The 20,123-nt window shown below is 34.6% G+C and overlaps 1 protein-coding gene across 1 annotated transcript in view; it reads right to left on the reverse strand.

Moving 5' to 3' along the window:
• Window positions 1–4,514: 4,514 nt before the first annotated feature.
• Window positions 4,515–20,123, reverse strand: part of LOC150086699 (uncharacterized) — a 143,983-nt gene continuing 128,374 nt past the window's right edge. The window contains exons 20-22 of the mRNA XM_090372232.1: window positions 19,004–19,968; window positions 13,649–14,064; window positions 4,515–4,984 (exon numbers count right to left, since the gene is read on the reverse strand). Of these exons, the coding sequence (XP_090228358.1) occupies window positions 4,515–4,984; window positions 13,649–14,064; window positions 19,004–19,968 (1,851 nt within the window). The remainder of the gene's footprint in view (window positions 4,985–13,648; window positions 14,065–19,003; window positions 19,969–20,123) is intronic.

The raw sequence follows: 20,123 nt of genomic DNA on the forward strand, positions 1-20,123 counted from the left end.
GAAGCCCCCCCCCCTCAACTTGTATTGTATTATTGTATGGAGCATTTAGATGTGGCCAACTTTTTAATAATTAAACTCAACACACTCAAGGAGGTAAAGTATTATACCTTTTTCATTTAAAACTAACTATAAACTTCCATAATCACTATAAAATGATATAAGACTATGGTGGGAAGTGAAGCATGATATATTTACTATTTGATATTATAACAGATTAAACATAAAACTATTTGGCATAAAATAGGCTGCACATATTTCTGAAGACCTATGATCCAAAGCTTGCCACGAGAGATGAAATAAATAAAATTACTAAATATGCCTTCGGCAGATATTAATCCTGTACTTTATGGGTATAATATTTGTCATTTGGAAGGTCAGGCCTACATTTTCTATTGTGAGACAACAAAAGCAAATCTTCCACAGTAAGTTTTATCACAAAGATTAAGAAATACTTTAGAAATGTAGATATATTTCAAACTGTACAAAGTTGGTCTTGCAAGTTTCTACATTTTATGAAACTTAACAGCTATCACATGAAATACCCTGAAATACTAGTTACACCAGTTATACTGATTTGCAACACCAAAGTTTTAATAGAATGTAGTGAAGATCTCACAAACACAAAATTTTAAGCTATTTCAAAGATGGATCATTGCAGTGAACCAGATGGTATCCTGTATGGAACATCTCACTGTATAGTTACAGGAGTATTTGCTATGGAGTTTTCAATTGTATAAAAATAATAAGTAAACATATAGCTGCACACTATTTCAACTTACGTTGACACCACTGAGCAAGGTAAAGAAGGGCTCTCCTCAGTCAGTCACAAATGGTATAATTTATTTTTTCAGGTTTTTTTTTTTTTTTTTTTTTTTTTGCTGTTATAACAATGTAAATTTTAAAATATGAAACAATATATATATAAAAAAATAAATGTTAAGTTTTTGCTTGTAATTTGTGTTCAGTAGGAAATAAAAAAAAAAAAAAGAAAACAAATTGCAAGTACTTCTGAATGCAGTGCTGCATTCTATCCCAAGATCAAAAAGAGACATCAATCATGGCAATGATGTCACTTTTACATAAAGACAGGTATAAAGGAAAAAAATGTCCATCACTGTGCCAGTTCTTCCATAAAAATGTATAAATCCAAATTTATATAACACTAAATGCTATTAATGCCATTAAACTATTTTTTTTACATCAGTGTATTACATGTGTGATAGGTTATTCTTTTTATAGGTTTTTCTTTGGCATCAATTTAGGATGAAAGAAGGTACAGTGTGAGTAAATATTTTACTAGGTATGTGTCTGCTTAGCCACTTTCTAAAATTCAAACTGCCATAACCCTGTCAAGAGCGGACTGGTGTCTTTCTAGTAAAATGCTACTTTTATATTATAAAGCAGTGTTCTTACTTATTGTCACTTACGCAGCAGGAGCCCGGTTTTAAAGAGCTGGAATAGTAAGATTTGCAAACAAGTTACAAACGACACAAAGATCAATATTAATTGTTGTCAATCGTGCTTGTAGGATAGCATCAACTGCCACTATGCTACTGGATTTATGTGTTATTTTTCAAGGATTATGTTACAGAATTAAAAGGAAGATACCAACTGAACAAAGGAAGATATATCTAAATATACAGCTTGTACAGGCCAATCCAAAGATAGAGAAGAAAAAATGTTGGAATGAACTGATTAATCTATGGCAGATTAGATGGGACAGTTCCTCAACGGGAGTCATAACAAGACATTTTATACCACAAGTTACTTTACTAAATAAGTTGACAAGAACGTGGTTTTCTATGGGAATGGAAACTTAATACATTATAACAGGACATGGGTCCCTCAATGAAAAATTATTCTAACTGGGACTGCATGATACAGATTTATGTGCATGTGGAGCTGTAGAAAACTGGAAGCATGTACTTTATGACTGTCCGTATTATGCTAACTTAAGATTGCAAATGCAGGGCTGTGTTTCTAATTTCTATCCTGGGGAAGAAGAGAATCTTCTCTCCACCCGAGCAGCTTTTCAGAAATTCCAAGAATTTGCTAAGGAAGCGTTTAAAAGAAAAAGACCGATAGTTGCCAGAGATTCTGAGAGTAACAATTATTACTGAAGTCGGAGTCGCCAACGATTTTTTTTTTTAATTTACTTTTATATGTGTTTTTTTTCTAACATCACAGGAACTTTTTCTTTCTTTTTCCCTCCTCTGGAGTGGAACCTCAGAGGAATCTGGCCCACCTTTTGGCAACATCAAGTGGATCTCGAATTGAGCAATACGAGCTCTATTGGGACTGACCCACCTTCTCATGGTGTGGAGGAGTATCCAGAATCATATCTCCAGGTGATTTATGCTTCTAGGTAGCTAAGTGGCCAGAACAACATAACAGACCACACACATAATACACACAGACCTACATTACTCGCATATCTGGCACTTTTACAGTGGTACTGTTCTTCACAGAGATATGAGGTGGAGTTGAACCAATGTCCTAGGAGCAGCCCTTTACAAAACACATGTCCACATGCCATAACCCTGTAACAGTGCAAAATTGGACACATTTATATAAACTTTTCATGTTCTGAATTGATTCTGAAAGAGTGACCTATACAATACAAAATGCCCTGTATATAAGACAAATACATGACAGCGTATTTTCTGAAAATTTTTTCACGTAAAAACTTAAATCAAACTCCATACATATGAAAGTATTGCATTAATTTGTTGTTGCAATATATTGTCACATAATACAACATCTATTATTGCATTTTCAAAGTAATTAATGGATTTCAGCTAGAATCTAAGTAATATAGGAATGATTTGTAAATAAATACAGTGGATTCTGGTTATTTGGGCCACCGGTTAATCGCAGCAGCCATTTATTTGGGACAGATCATAAAGAACAGAACATAATCGAGAAAAAGCCAGGGTTTTCTTCACTTAATTGGGACATGCTGTTTAATTGGAGCAAGAGACCTCAGCACTTGAGATTACCCTATGATTGACTCCGACCATACCACATGATCCAGTCGGATTTCTGGAAGTCAAAATCATAAAAACAATTAGCAGTTTCCAGTTTATTGGGCTTTTCTGTTAGTGCAATCTATTATAAACTCGATCTTACTAAATTTTCGATAATACCAACAGCTGGAATTCTGTGGGTTTTTACATTATTATGGTGAAATGTGTTTCCCCTTGGATGAAATCTTCAAACATATAAAAAACATAAATTTTCAGAATCTTTTCTTCATTCCTATTTTTTAAGCTTCTTAACTTGTTACTCTGTATCTCACTTGCATGTATCGTGTCAGTTGCAATTTGTGCATGCCATGTTCTTTATTATTGATTGCTTATCTTTTTTACTGTTTTAAATTTTAAACCCCTCCCTCCCCAAAACGTCAGTGAACAGAAATATCAACTAGTTAGTACATATTAGAGTATGTATTAATTAAGCTATGCATGTAAGCGTAAATTTATTTTTATTTTGCTAACCTGTGGAAAATATTCTTTTGATTTTCACGTATCATTTAATTTTTTAATTGGTAAGGTAATAAAGTGTAAATTTGTGCTTAATATATCTTTACTTTTATAGCCTGTGGATAATATTCCTCCTATTTTCCCTTATTAAAATCGCTGTTTAATAGAATTAAAATTCAATTCACAAACGTGATCACAATGACTGGCACTTACTACATATCGTATATAGTGAACGGTACTTTACTATGGTGAAATCATCGTAATGTGATTTGATTGTACAGAGAAACAATTGTAATGGTTGGATCCACTGTATTTTTAACTATTTATGTGAAACTTCGCATAACTGGGCCAGCCGCTTAATTAGGCCAAAATGCACTAGTTTTGATGTGTTCCAAATAACTGGAATCCACTGTAGTACCATGATAACTGTTGCCAATTGTCTAAGGATTTTAAATTAGCAACAAAAACAGATGCAACTGTAAAAGAATCCACTTGGCATGGCAGATGTTCAAATGCATAAAGGCAAATTTATGCCTTTATGTATAAAGGCACAATTTGGCCTGAATAGGGCCAAATTGTGTCTTGTGTCTGTAAAGTGAGTTTTCAAAGGGACGGCTTGTCATTATGTGGGAGGAATACTAGAGTTTCTTAGTGGAATCTACTTGCTGCCTGCAGCTGTAAATAATATTGGTCCACTGCAATAATTCATATAAAACTGGTTAAAATTTACACATCACTGCTAATATGAATTAATGAAATAAGCTCAACAAATAGTTTTAAGCACATTCGATAATTACAAAAATTAAATACTAGAGCTGTTGCTTTGGCCAATAATGAAGACTTATTATACCCATAATTTACAGTTTTGGTAAGAAAGTCAGCTATTTAGTTACACACCAAGTACTTTTAAAATGCTTGCTTATATACACAATAATTCTTCAACCACTTACCTTTATAAAACTTTACTTCGCAACGTCACATTCCAAATATAATAAAAACAAATATGAATAAAAAATAACTCCACTGTTGTCCCTAACTATCTTTGGAAGAGCCCACTGTGTCACTAGGTGCTTTCACGGTGGAAGTCTGAACCTGGACGATGACGGGTTGACTACTAGTAGTAGCCAGAGGAACACTTGTAGTTTTTACAGCAGTCCTTGTGGGAACTTGACTGTGTGAAGAGACTGTGCCAAGTCCCTGGACTATGCTTACAGTTGCTGGCGTTGCCTGTGCTATTCCAGGAGACACAGTAGCAACAGTTCCTGCAGGCTGTAATGTAACGCCAGTTGGAGGAGCAAGAATCCGGGCTAAAAGTGGTTGGGCTCTTGCATTTTTTCCTTGAGAAACTGGGATCACTTTGAATCCTTGTAGTGTCTTAACATTCACAGGAGTAACTCCCCTCATACCTTGCTGGGCTGCTGCTGCCATAACAACAGTTGGATTACTTCCAGGAGTTGCCATTACGTATGTTTGTGTGCTGGGTTTCAAGGCTCCTTGGGTTGCTTGTAAAAAGAAAAGTCAAAATTCAGAAACCTGAGAGATACAAATCTAGATTAATAAAATTTTAAATAAATTTCTAATTTAATCATCAGTCTTGTGAATACCCATAGAAGTTTTATTTATCACTTGTTTTTTTGTCTTCGCTCCTAGAGGAGTAGAAAACAAGAAAACAAAAACAAAACAAGAAAATAGTCACAGGAGTAGATATGGCAGCTCGTAAAAAGTCTGCTTTGGGGATTTGTATGTTTTATGACATCATGGAGATCTGAGCATGGGATATACAGCCAGGCCTTGCATAACATGAGTCCGATTAACACGTTTTTCACTTACTGCTATTTGAAAAAATTATACCACTTTTTACTTTACATGATGCAAATTTCCAGTTAACGCGATCTTTTTTTATGTGATAGTTGAAAAAGATCCGAATTGTGCGCTAAGCTTACCGTGCATCAGATGGGCAATAAACAAGCGTTTGCCCGCCTCGGTGTGTTCCATCAACCACCAAAAGCAGAAGTGTTACTTGTTTGTCTCCTGCTAATAAAGTCACTTGCAGACTTGCATTTAAAAATTCAAATTTTTAAATACAAAAAAAAAATTAATTTTTAAATGAGACAAATGAAAATGTTACTGCAAAGGAGATAACGGTAAGAGAACTAGATGAAATCTTTCGTATTGCAGAGAACCTCAAACAAAAGATTTGAGGTTCTCTGCGATATTTACTTTGCCAGAGCCTAGAGAAGATTGTTGTTGGTTATCAGAACTTGATTGATGAAAAAAAGAAAGCCAGCACTTTTCAAACGGCTCTGTTCAAGTATTTCCATAACTTTCAAATATTTCAATAGTTTTGTCACTGTGTATTTTATGCAATAAATATTTAATTCTATAATTATTTTCATTATCTTTTACATGGTATACAGTTAAAAAGTTATTTAAAAAGTATTTTTAAAATTCTCTATGGACATTCCTGAAGGTCATGGACCAATTATAATTTTTCCTATTGATTATTATATTTGATTAACACGTTTCTGTTTTGTGCAGTGAGCTCGCAGGACAAATTAACCGCATTAATCAAGGCCAGCCTATATATAGCTCTGTACCTGCAAAGTAAATTGCACACGCAGAGAATGTTGTGTGTTTTAGGAGTTTTTGCACATCAGCTACTTTGGTTGTAGTGTTCCATTACCTATGGTACTTTCATTTATATTGTTTAAAGTGTATTATGTCAGTATTCAATGTTCATGGGCCAAACGGATGTTGTACAGGCAAAAAAATCAAAATCTGAAATAACTCATAGTGAGTAATGGGGGGGGGGGAGAACCTAATCCCTCCTGAAATCAGCTAACTACAGTTTCAATTAAAGATTGCTTCAAGAATTCCTTTGGTCTCTAATGAGATTCAAACCAACCGCTCCAAATGAATGATAAATGGGAACCCACTGTACTGTTAAAAAGGAAAGGTGCAGTGAAACCTGTGAAGTTGTTCGCCTCTGAAAACTGACCACATATTAAGCTGTCTTTTTTTTTTTTTTTTTTTTGTTTAAATGCCCATCAAAAGTCTATGCTTTTGTAGTTGGTCAGCTGTGAATGTTTTGGCCATTATTATGCTTGGACTTTGCTGTTATATAAATACTGAAAACTTTTCATCACAATTTCAAATTTAATAAAACCTCAAATTTCCAATTTTATGCATTTTAAAACTAAAAAAGACTAGTGTTTTATTTAACATGAATGATCCGAATTCTATTGTAATCTTTACAAGACTAAAAGCAGTGTCACGTTCTACATATATTATGAAAGACAATGAGAGTGGGCAAAATTTCAGATATTCTATCATACATCAAAATTAAGTAAGGAACCTTCAGAGGTCAGGATAATAGAGTTCTCACAAACATTGGCCAGTTGTGAGAATGAATTTATTGTATTAAAAATAAATACATATATATAAAAGTGGTAAAAGGATTTAAATATATATGACTTGAAAAGCACTAAAAATATACATTTAAAAAAAAAAACAAGGTTGTTTAAAGTTACTTGTAAGCAGAACAGCTAAAGCTCTTGATTAGAATCATTGATAAGGAAGATGTAAGAAAATTCTTAAGATACTCTGTGTGGGTAGATAATTCCTCACATTCAACAACATGTAGGATGAAGGCTACTGCCAACACTAAATTTAATTACCATCAGGGGTAAAGGAAAGGGTTTTTGCTTCCGTAAAGGTGGGTACAGTGGTCTCAGAAAGTTTTTAAATTCTGTACAGTGGGATCAACTGACGATGTTACCAACAGTAAATTCTAAGTGGGAAGTATTCAAGGAATTAATCGTGGATGCTACTAAAAGTTTCATACCTATTAAGAAATATTGTTCAAGGTTTAGGCCTAAATGGATATCTAATGAACTAATGAGACTCGTAACAGAGAAGAAAAATACATGGGATGCATATAAATTATCAAGCGACTCAGAAGCCTATGGCAGATATAAGCTAGTCTGTAATCAGGTCAGAAAGGAGGTTAGGCAGGCAAAGGCAGATTATGAGAAATCCTTGGCAAAAGATGCTAAGAAAAACAGCAAGGATTTCTTTATTATATAAACTCTAAAAGGAAGGGGATGAATATGATTGGTCCACTTGACATTGATGGTTCGACTGTTGATGATCCTGCTCAGATAGCAAACAAACTGAATGAGTATTTTGCATCTACATTCACACATGAGAAATTATTAAGGTTTGAAAATGGCAGAAGGTTATCAAATTGTAGCAGGATACTTAATGATTTTGTAATAACTGAGAGCAAAGTGGAGGAGAAATTGTTGAAGTTAAACATAAGAAAAGCGCCTGGGGTGGATGGGATCTATCCAGTTATATTAAAGGAGGCGGCAAAGCAACTAAGCAAACTTCTGTTCCGGGTAAAATAATGGAGTCACTGGTTAAAGATTCATTGCAGGATCATCTAGACAAGACTGCAGCAATAATTCAGACACAGCATGAGTTTGTTAAGGGAAAGTCTTGTCCAACAAATTTGATAGAATATTATGATGTGGTTACAAAGGAACTGGATGCAAAAAATAATTTTGATATCATATATTTGGATTTCAGGAAAGCTTTTGACACTGTTGTGCATGGAAGACTATTGTACAAATTGGAGCAGAATGGTATTAAGGGTAAGTTGCTACAATGGATAAAAGGATGGTTAAGTGGGAGAAGACAGAGGGTGGTAATCAATGGGTGCTGCTCTTCGTGGACTAATGTTATTAGTGGAGTCCCACAGGGTTCGGTGTTGGGTCCACTGTTGTTTTGTATATTTATCAATGATATTGATGAAGGTATATCAGGCTTAATGTCGAAGTTTGCAGATGATACAAAGGTTGGCAGAGTTGTTAATGACAGTAATGGCAGTGTGCTGCTGCAACAGGATCTAGATAATTTGGGCAGATGGGCTAAGAAGTGGCAACTGAAGTTTAACCTTGACAAATGCAAAGTACTGCATATGGGTAGAAGTAACCTCAGAGAAACATACCAACTGTGTGGTACTACACTTAAGGTGGTAGAAAATGAAAAAGACCTGGGAGTAATTGTGTAGGCAGATATGAAGTTTTCTGAATAATGCAGACAGACTGCCAGGGCAGGTCATGGGGTTTTGTCAATGATATATAGGAATTTTGCGAGCAGGGAAAAGGAGGTGATTGTCCCTCTGTATAAGGCAATGGTCAGGCCATGCCTTGAGTACTGCTCTGGAGGCCTCATTTTAGGAAGGATGTAGATTTGCTTGAGCGTGTACAGAGAAGGGCAACAAGATTGGCGAGGGGAATGAAGGGATCCTCTTACCAAGAGAGGCTAAGTTCTGCAAATTGCAGTGGCTGGAGGTGTGTGTGTATAAGTGAGGTGTATAAGGCCTTGATTGGGTCGAGCACACTGAATTCTGGTGGGATCCTTCCACTTGTTCAGATTACGAACTTCAGGGGGCATAAATTCAAATTAAGAAAGGACAGATGTAGAATAGATTTGCGGAAATTTGCCTTTAGCCAGCGGGTTGAAATCGCTGGAACAAACTTCCATCTGTCGTGGAAGTTGATAAGTTGAATAAATTTAAGGAGGAGCTGGACAGGCATTTGGAAGGAATGGTGTGATTTTTTTTTTTTTTTTTTGGCTGATGCTGCATAAGCTCACACTTGCTTTCTTGCATCACATGCCACTATACTACTACTATCTCCAAGAAACAGGAAATTTTTCAGTTTGTCTTAGAATTTGTTAGAATAATTTTCCTTATCAATGGTATTATCAAGTGCCTTAACTATCCCCATTTATAAGAAGTTAATGATTTATCATCATTCGCAGTGGATTGGTTGTTTGGTCATGGCACATTGATTTATATGGTTTATCATGTATTATATTATGTTCATGCCTTCCACGACAGCTTGCCCAGCATGATTCACCGTTGTCTACTACTCATTTGGAGAAGGCTGAGGTTGATTCCAATTAACGAATGAAGGAGTTTTTAAGGCCCTTTACAATTAACTCTGTAGTTAAATCACTTCAGGTAGAGGGGAAGGAATTTTTCTAGTGAGTTATTCTGAGTTTTCAGTTTGCACAACATGTAAATTAGCACTTGAATACACACTTCTATAGAAAAATACCTGCTATGATGAGTACTAAAATAAACCATTTGAATTTTTATGATTTTCAGTCCACACGGCTGAAAATCAGAATAACTCGCAAGAAAAATGCTACTTCCTCCATTTTAAATCAGCCAACTACAGCCTCAGTCAAAGAGGTTTCTTTTGAGAATTCCTGCAGCCTGACAGTATTTGAATCTAGACTTCTCCAAATTAATGAGAAGTAATAAAACCACTAAACTATTGCAGAAGCATTTAAAGTAAGACAAACTGGATTTTGGAGAAGTTTTATCTTATATATCCATCACAGTCAAAACGTTACATGCTGCACAATAACCATTTGTATTTATAACAAAAAAATAACCTCTTCTGAATGTACTTTAGCTTAGAAGTTACAAATGAAAGGTACATAATGTCCAACACAGCAGGAAACAAGGGAACTCTTGAGTTGGCACTTGTCATTTAAATGAGCTTTCAGCTCCATCACTACCCAGGCTCTCATCCATTAATGAAACTCAAGAAACCATAAACAGAGATCAACAGGTCAATTTAAACAACAAGGCAAAAATAAGGGATTACTAATAACAACCATTTAGCCTTGTGGCAGAGATGGGCCATCATGCAGATGTAGGGCACTACTATTTTACCAGAGATGCCTTTTAAATATATCTTTAATAAAAAAAATAAAAAAACTCACAGCAAAAAACTCCCAGAGTATCTTCAGAGGGAGCAAGTGCCCCCTGCTCCAGCCAAGCTCGTAAGTCCAAAATTGAACAGGTTAACATGATGTAGAGACTGGTCTCCAGCTCTCTACAACTAAAAAGTTCAGTTAGGCAAGCCCAACTGGCAAAGCCTGGACTTCGAGCCATATCCAGACAGCCCAAAATGTAGTCATGACCAAAGCCCCCAACCTGCAGTATGAACAGAGAAGAGGAAAGCAAAAGTCTGTTCTTCCCTTCTCAGAATTAGTCCACTGGTTCTGCCATATGGTTTCTTACTCATCACTGATCCTCCTCCTCAGCTCTGATGCTAAACTCAGGCCATCAGCCACCTGCCCAACTCAGCATGACCAGATGCATAAAATCTTTCTGGGAATCCGTGTTTGAAAGCATATGTCAGGGCAGAATTTGCCACCAGCAGGGCTGCAGTGATCTTCCCTGCAAGAATGCAAAGTGCTTCAGTGGAGACTTCTTGATGCTTGGGTGAGACCAGAAGAGTGAAATGTTGTGCAGAAAGGAGAGATTTCCTGATGCTGCTGTGAAAGACATGCCCTCCCAAAATCCTAGTCATATAAGTCATGATAGGAGCAAAGATGTTATCATAGAGGATGTGGAGGGCCCTCTCGATGCTCCAATTGATGTGGGTCACTCTTTGGAGCTTGGCATACAGCTTCTTAATCTTCTCCTTGAGATAGTTTGCTTTTATAACCTTTTAATATTTATAGCTTTTTATATAGTTATAATTTATAAGATAATGCTACCCAAGCTTGTGTAGCATTATTATCGTGTATGTGTGTAAAAATTTATATTTGTAGCTTTCTATTTACTTTATAGCTTTTATAACTCAGACAGTTTGCTTTTACAACTCTTATGAGTTATAAAAACAAAATTATCTGGACACAGTACTATCAGTTTCATTACCATAACTGTTCAGAATTTGAATATGATATATGATGCAATCCACTGATTGCCACATGATGCCCAATCCCATTCCAACAGAAAAGATGTATAACAGTAACAATTATTTTTACAGCAACCTAAATTACTATTATGTTGGTTCTAGAAATCACTGCAATTTTAAACTCTTCTGGTCCTATACAGCCAGACTGGAACACGAACAAAGTTTGCATAAAATTAAAGAGCTGGTAAAGGTTCTGTAAATCTTGATGAAGAATATTAACTTATCATGGTGTATGAATACTGTTAATTAAATTAATTTATACCTCTTAAAAGAAATGACTTATGAAGAAAATGGTTCATTCAATGTTGAAATTAAACAAAGATTATTTAGTTAGACTATATTAATATTATGGATAATCTTTAGTTCCGAGGTTGAAATGGCAATAAAAGATTGGAAACCTGAAAAGAGTGCTTATAGCAGGAGGGGTAAGTTCCAATATTTCAGGTTTCCAATCTTTTTATTGACAAAGATCATTTTTAATTTATCAAATGCACCTGGGGTTAGTAGTTATCCCCAGCATTTTCAAACCATTCCTGCAGAAAAAAAAATTCAATCCTGCTCAAATCTTGAATACTCTCAAGTTAAACTGTTCTATGCATTTTGGTAGGAAATGGAGAAAATTGCTGTAAACAATTGTGATGACTCTATTGATGGGTTCATTTCGAGATGCTATTATTTCACTTTAACAGCGGCTCTCCCAGAAAAAAAAACTGTTAGAAATCTTCTGAATCAATTATTTGATCATCTTTTAAACATCCTGCCTTAAATGAATACCTTGCAAGAAAGTAGCATTCTGTGTATGAAATATCATTAGACACCCTTGCACCAATGCTTATATGAAACTTCATCTTCATTCTCATGTTTGTGATAATCAAGAGTAAAAGAAAAATGTTCAAACTTGTTTTACTTAGTCATTGTCATTTTACAAAATGGCTACACAGGAGACATTTTTGCATGGAAGTGTTATGAATAATTTAAAAATGAATAGAATTATGTTACAAAAAAATTATAATAAAATAAATAAATTATAACTACTGCAGTTTCAAACATGTTTTATTTTTACAGCACTTATAGCTGTTAATTAGTCTAAAAAAATGAATGAGAAATATATGTAACCATGTTATAAGCAATATGGGAGTTGAGAACAGACCTTATAAAAAAATAAGTTATGACCATGATATTTAATTTTATAGTGCCTACAGTATTATTGACTAATCATCAACTCATGGCTTTGCCACAGGCTTTAAATTTATAGTGTAAAAATCACTAGAAAAATCTGTTTGGTTATGAATTTTTAAATTTTTTTTCTTTAATAACTACTAACAAATAGGAAAATGATTATTTATCTCTTGAGTTCATCTGATAAAAATTAATGGCATATTCATAAATGTCAATGCTATAATACTTTTAAGTTTGGGGGACAGCTACTATCCTTAAGCACTTGCTCACATTATAAAACATAGCCATGATCATTGGCAAATTAATACAATAATTTAATTTCAATTCAAGTCAGTTCTACTACAGCACAAATGAAGATCACAATCCTCTCATCCAACCCAAAATTTTTTTACTCATGTGTGTGCGTAAAAATTCAGAAAACTAAGTAACATGTGGCCATTAGCTAATCTAGTGAAAACTTTTTTAATACAGGCCAAACAGATCTTGAGCCAACCATACACAGTCAATTCTGGCAATTAACACATCCTTGCCATTTAGACCACACACTCAGGCATATGGAGGTATGAACAGTGAAAGTGGGGGGAAACACCACCAAACATACAGATTTTATTATTTGTTCTTTGAGCATAAGTGATAAATTCTGGCCACAAGTTTGAAAAACAAAGTGTAAAGATTTCAGCTGGGGCAGAAATTTTCACATACTGATTGCTGATTTTATCACTTGTTTTCAAAGAGCAAGTAACAAAAGTAATAATGAAAGTATGGTCAATGGTGCCTCCTACTGGTAATAATTTTTACTGCCCACACCTCCATATGCTTCAATAGCCAGCATGAATGTGTTAATTACAAAACTTGACATGACTATCTCTTTGAGCATGTACAGCTGGCTTTAGAGGATTAATTTTTAAAAAAATAATTAAAACTCTTGAGTTCATATGATAAACTGACAAAGTTTATTGATTTCTAAGTGTAGTGCAATTACACTGAAATAAGTTCCAAATAGATAACCTTGCCCTAATTTAACAAAACCAATAAACTATAATTTTTGTCAGTTCATCATGTGGAGTTAAATGTTTTTTATTATTTTAAAATTAATTGTCTATTCATGTCTTTTACACAAAGTGTAGATATTAGAGGAATTTCTTATTTTGATAACAGTGCATTATATACAACTGAGATTAAATGATAAATACAACATACCAATGACAACAGCAGGTGAAGAAGCTGGACTTGTACTAGCCAAAATAACACTCTGAAGTGCACTGCTTGTAGGCATAGTAACTGAATTAACTGTGGGTGCAGCTTTTGAATTTACTACTACAGCTTGAGATGGCTTACCCCCTGCCTGGCTAACAGTAACAACAGGTCCACCAACAGTTACATTACCAGCTGTTTTTAATGCTCTTTGTGTAGAAAGAACAACTGTTTTTGCTTCAGATGATATAGCAACAGAAGGTTCATGAGTCACTGAAGGATCCAGATGGGCAGCCTGCAGAACACCGAGCTGTCCTGGGCTAACTGTAATCAACTTGGGTTGAGCAGATGCAACAGTATTAGTGGGAGAAGCATTGGCTGCACTAACATTGGACTGGCACACCACAGCTAAGCGTGGTAGCCTAAAATAAATAAATAATAACTCTTCTGATTATCGATTCATTTTAAGTAGATATAAACATTTCAGAAAAAAGAATATATGATAAATTCTGAATATTATAAAATTCAATATTATACCTTGTAATTAGCAAAACTATCATATTAAAAACTCATGGATAATGCTAGCATCTCTTACAGCTGACTTTCCTTATAGAGTAATATTATATAAATGAAATCCTAAACTCCTCAGTTTTCAACCAACTTTAGTAATGTAAAAAAAAAAAAAGAATAATCTTTGGTGCTGCATTTTGATTTGAGTTCATTTTAATATTAATAGCAGCAAATGATACAAGGAAGCAAGCTTACAAAGCATCAGCAAAAAAGAAAAAAAAAAGAAAAAAAAAAAAAGAATTCAGTATATATTAATGATGTTGGAAAAAATTTTAACAATTTGCATTACATAAACATGCATAGTATATTAAACATAACTTTTTATATAGAATAGTTAATTTAATGTGAACCACCGTTAATTTATTTATGAGATGGGATCAAAAAGTTCAGGGACTGACTTTGTATCTCAAAATATGTGACACTGTAGTAAGTTGCAACCTGGCAAACAAAGTTGTAACTTGCTACAACACCATTTATTGTATTTTTTGTCATGTTTGGTGACTCATCTAGACATAATAAAGCACAAATCCCCAATTTATCTGGAATCAGCTTGCAACAGCATGTGTTGAAAAGAAAATGTTTTGTGTGTTTTATTGCATTTTTAAAAGAGTGACTTTGTCAAAGAGCAAATTTGCATAAAATTTTGTTTCAAATTAGGGAAATATGCAACAAAAATCCACAAAATGCAAAAACAGCTTTCAGAGAAGATGTCACACGTTGTATGAAGATGTTTCAGCAGTTCAAAAGTTTAAAGAGGGCTACTTGTTCATTGATGTTGATCCTTGCCCTGGTCACCCTCCAAGTTCAAAAACCAATGACTCAGTCACTTGTGTTCTTGATCTCATCCCAAATGATACAAATTTCACTATCCATGAAGTTGCTACTGAAACTGTTATTCCTTATGGGACATTTCAATTTTAACACAAATCTGGAATGCAAATGCAAAGTAAAACACCACTCTGCATGAAGATAATGTTTATTGTGCAGCAGCTGCCAATCTTATAGGTTACAACGTAGGTACCAGTATGATGCATTCACACAGAAAGCAGACCAAACTTAAAATAAACACTATGGAGAACAGCTAAAATAATTTTATACACCAAAAAGGGGGAAACTGTACATATAGCCTTCAACAACAGATTTATGAGGGGATTAATGAAAAGGAAGAAGAGCGAGATTCAATATATTGTGCCTTCCATCTCCACTGAAGATTTCAACTATGGGCAATGGCATTGTGTAGAAGTTGTGGGTTCCAACTGATTGCTTTATTATTACTTACCACTTATTGTATTTTGCACTGTGCTATCCATTGGCAAATACTTTGTAACTTACCAAGAGTGGCATGTACTGCACAATAAACATACTGTTATCTTCAGGCAGAGTGTTCTATTTTATTTTATTTTTTGAAAACCTGATTTATTTCAACTTGGTGCAAAACTCATTTTCAGAGTAGTGTTATTGGATGATGAATTGGTATTTTTCCAAATATGATTATATTTAAGTTAAACAATATTTAACTTAATTCTTTAGAAAATTCATTGGGCAGTTTGTTTCTCCACTATGCGCTTAATGTATAAGCGAGATGTTCTACATCTTGTGGCCAGCAAACGTTTGATTGCTGTAAACAAATGCTATGGTCTAACGAATTCGTGACAGGAAGCCTGCAGGCTGCAAAACTAAGTCCATACTTTATCAAATTTATTTCTAAAGCCATGCATCTTCTGTTACAAGTATATTAAATGTAATTGGATTGGATCAGTACACAATCACCATGGCACCACAACATTGGTAGAATTGCACTAATGCTACTTCCATTTAAACTATGACAGCAATGGAAAGAGTACAGATAGTTCTCAACTTTACGAGTTAATTCGTTCTTAGCACGTGCTCGTAAAGCGGGAATTTATTTCCCATAGACATAAGGTTAAAAAAAAGGAGTTATGTTCTCAACAATGAAATTAGTTTGCTAATTAATTTATGGTTAAACAATGATTGATTTATCAAAAGAAATTAAAACGAAGCCTGTAAAATCAAGCAAATTATAATAGAGAAATTATTTACGACTTACAAATAATGTTTACCTTCATCATCATCATGGACTAAATGCACACTCTTTGATTACTCATTATTGGCTCGGCACTTGTTGGTTTGTTGCACAAGGAGTCATCTTCTTCAGAAATGTTTCAAGAGGCGTTTGTTTCCAAGATAATCTTCTCTTTTAATTATAAATTTCATGATTGCATGCATAAGCATTTTTTAACGGCACACACAAAATTGCAAATAACATGATTCGTGTGGAGTAACAAGTTTACAAAGCTTAAAAAAGAGGAATGAAGAGAAGATTCTGAAAATTTAATTATGTTTTTTATACGACTGAAGATTTCAGTAGAGAGGAAACACATTTCACCATAATAACGTAAAAAACCACACAATTCCAGTTATCGGTATTTTCGCAAATGCAATAACATCGAGTTTACTACCCGTTTATAATTGCTTGCAGTAACAGAAAAGCCCAATAAACTGGAAAGTGCAAATTGTTTTTATTGTTTTATGGTCGTGACCTACAGAAATGTGCTTTAGAAAAATATCACAAAGGCATTTAAAACTGATTCTTATAACGGAACATATGATAACGATGAAAGTGTAGTGCATTTTAATGATTTGAATTGGTAACTAATACAATTTACAAACCACGCTCACGACCTTTTATATGGCCTTAAGGTCACACTCGTGACCTTAAAAATGACATTTTAGAGAGATAAACAGCTCAGTTATACATCGAAAATTTCAACTTCCGAGATCTTGAAACGAATTACCAAAAAAAAAAACAATGTGTTATTGGGTTCACATTACGATATTTTAATGATACGATGGTGTCTCTGGAACTGATTAATATCGTAAAGCGGGGTACACTGTATTGTATAGCTATGCAAGTGGTTTGGAATGCAGTATTTATGAATGATTAGCATTCATTTTTTGCAATTAATGTTATGACCATATGGAAACTGAAACTCTCAAAATGCAGAGCTGAATGGGCTTAAGGAATAGTGCAAGCAACTGGACCATGCTGTGAGAAAAAACAAAGCTTACCTTAAAGAAGCCATTTATTAGCTTTTGTGAGATTGGTCCAGCTTTGATGGTTGTGCTTTCATTTTTTGGTTGGCTGATCAGATTTGTGGTAACTCAAAAGTGGATGGCTGAGCTACTGTTCTTTGGCAGACCAGGTTGTGGTTTGCTACCTGTCTTTGAGAAATTGCACATAAAGAATATGGTTGTAACTTTACTGTATGAATGAACATTTACAGTAATATCTGCCATGAATGTATGTTGTGCTACTGATCTGTTTGCTATCCATCAACCTGTGTAATGTTCATGACACATTTTTGTACTCATCTCCCGCTGGATTTCACTAATTACCAAGTGGAGCATTTTGGCTCATAATTCTATTTTTTTTTTTTTTTTTTTTTTCAGTAGTTGTTGGCGCATCGGCTTCTGTGGCCATAATGCACCTCCCAAGGTTTTTGCAGTACTTTGATCCAAGCCCGAGGCGGGATTCGAACCCACGACCTTTGGGTTGCTAGGCAGGTACTTTACCCACCCGGCTAGCCCGGTCAGCTCATAATTCTATACTTCAGATTCTATTGGCAATGTAAAAACTCCAGGATAACCACAAAGGGTTGATCAAGCTGTCATTCTGTACATTTATTTTCTTTGTAAATAAATCTAATTGAAAAAGCTGCAGAAAAAAAGTTTACTTGCTGAATAATTATGGCAAGCTTTTACCTAGGTAAAAGTTTGTCTTTTAAATTACTAATTGTATAATATGTTTAATATTTTGGTAAGTAAAAAAGATAATCATGTACTGTACTAAAAGTGTCCAAAAAACAGAGGTAGGGAACTTCTTTCCCAATTGATGCCTCCCAGAAATGTCAAGTGAGTGCAGGTGGCCAACAATATAGTACAAGATACACTGTTCAGAATGTAACACTTCAATTATCCCAGAAGCTTGGTATCACAAGCTTCTGGGATAACTGATTTGACACAGGCATTATATACTTTAGAGATCATGACCAAAAATCAGGATTCTGGATAAAATGTATCAATATGATTTCTTTGGAGTCACTGATTATTTTACATTGATTTTTAGGTAACTGAAGATTAAAAAAAAAAAAGAGTTATTAGTTAAAATATCCCATGTGATATTCACTTCTCTTTATTTTTTAATCTTTATTCTTTTATTAATTTAAATGGAACATTACTGAAGATATTTTATAGGTAATTGCTTCAATAACTTCACCGTCCCCTAACTTCTCATTTTCAAGTTTTGACCAATGGCCTAAAGAATAAAATAATATAGTTACTAAATAATAACTCAATCACATAGAGAAACTGGCAAAAATCTAGGTGGCCAAGCTATCAACACATTCTCCATTGTGCTTGAATTTTGACACTCACGCTTGGTTAGATTTATTGTATAAACACCAACAATCTCCAGACTCTGAGACTGCCAATTGTTGGATATTGCACCTGTATTAAGGTTGAACATATTTTATATTTAGTAGTTAACTGAAGCAATGTACAGTCTAATTGCTTGGACAGCTTAAAGCTAGGCATACAATTATTAAAATTCACTTGATTTTGCTAAAAATTAACTATCGCAAACATGCCCAAGTTTCCTTTCTATTTTGGGAGCAGGAAGTGAAAAAATGCATTTAAGATTAATAAATGGAACATTTCTAATGATTATAAACTTTATTCAGTATACATTTAACTAATGAATACAAAACTTACTTGGCAGCACTTGCAGATGTTAGCTGAGCCTGAAGAACATTCAGTGGAGCGGCTGTTACAGGTTGAACAAAATTGCCTCCTTGGATTCTAAAAGTTGCTGTTCCCGAGCCCCCAGTTTTAGCAGATGTGGTATTTCCTGCTACAAGATTACTTAGTGACACCACCTGTGTGCCAGACATAACACGTGCAACAACTGGACTGGTATTAAGGGGTGAAGTTTTAGCAGAAGTTACAATATTTCCTGTTGTCAAAAGTGGCAAGGCAGAGATTGTTGTTCCTGGTTTTCCACCTGCTTCAGATTTAATAACAATAGTCTGAAATCCTTGTACTGGAGTAGAAGATAATGCTTGTGCTACAGCCAAGGTAGAATTAGTTCTTTTAGAAGGAGCTAAGGTTATGCTTTTTGCTAGTGATGTTGTAGCAACAGGTGGAATAGTAGAGGATAGAGTAGGACAAATACTTATAGCTGACTGATTAATGACTGGTTGAAGAACAGGTGGTTGTCCAACGAATGCTGGAGATGAAGGCTTCATGTCAATACCAATTGGAGGTGGAGTTGGAGAGGATGACGGAGAAGTAAGTGATGGGTCAGCATTTGGGGTGCCCCCATGAAGTGCAGTGACTCCAACAAACTGTGCAGCATTCACATTAGCAATTACAGTCTTAGGACTAGGAAGAGACTGTACTGAGCCTTGTGAGGGTGGCCTTGAATTGTTCCCACCATTTTGCACTTGTGTTAAGTTAGTTAAACTTCCTAAATTTGTTACATGCTTTGGACTTGTGGCTGTAGTAACAAGTGGTGTTGTGACTGGTCCTATATTGGACAGCAGAGCATTAGCTGAGGAGTTATTAATCTGTCGCTTTGTTACTTCTGAAACCAAGGGAGATGTAACTTTAGTGTTGTTTTGAATAGGAAGAGAGAAACTTCTCACTAGTTGTCGTGGATGAGTTTGTTTGGTAATAACCTACAGAAAATAAAATATTAAAAAACAGAATCCAAGATTATGTTCCGACAACTTTTTTTTTAGATATTACAGAAACATTTCATAAATGAGAAAACTACTGTTGTTTGACAAAATGCATAATTCTAAAACTGTTTACAAAATAAGATATATATATA

Source organism: Mastigoproctus giganteus, chromosome 4 (genome assembly GCF_048544385.1).
Source record: "Mastigoproctus giganteus isolate SK-2022 chromosome 4, ASM4854438v1, whole genome shotgun sequence".
Classification (NCBI taxonomy): Eukaryota; Metazoa; Arthropoda; class Arachnida; order Uropygi; family Thelyphonidae; genus Mastigoproctus; species Mastigoproctus giganteus.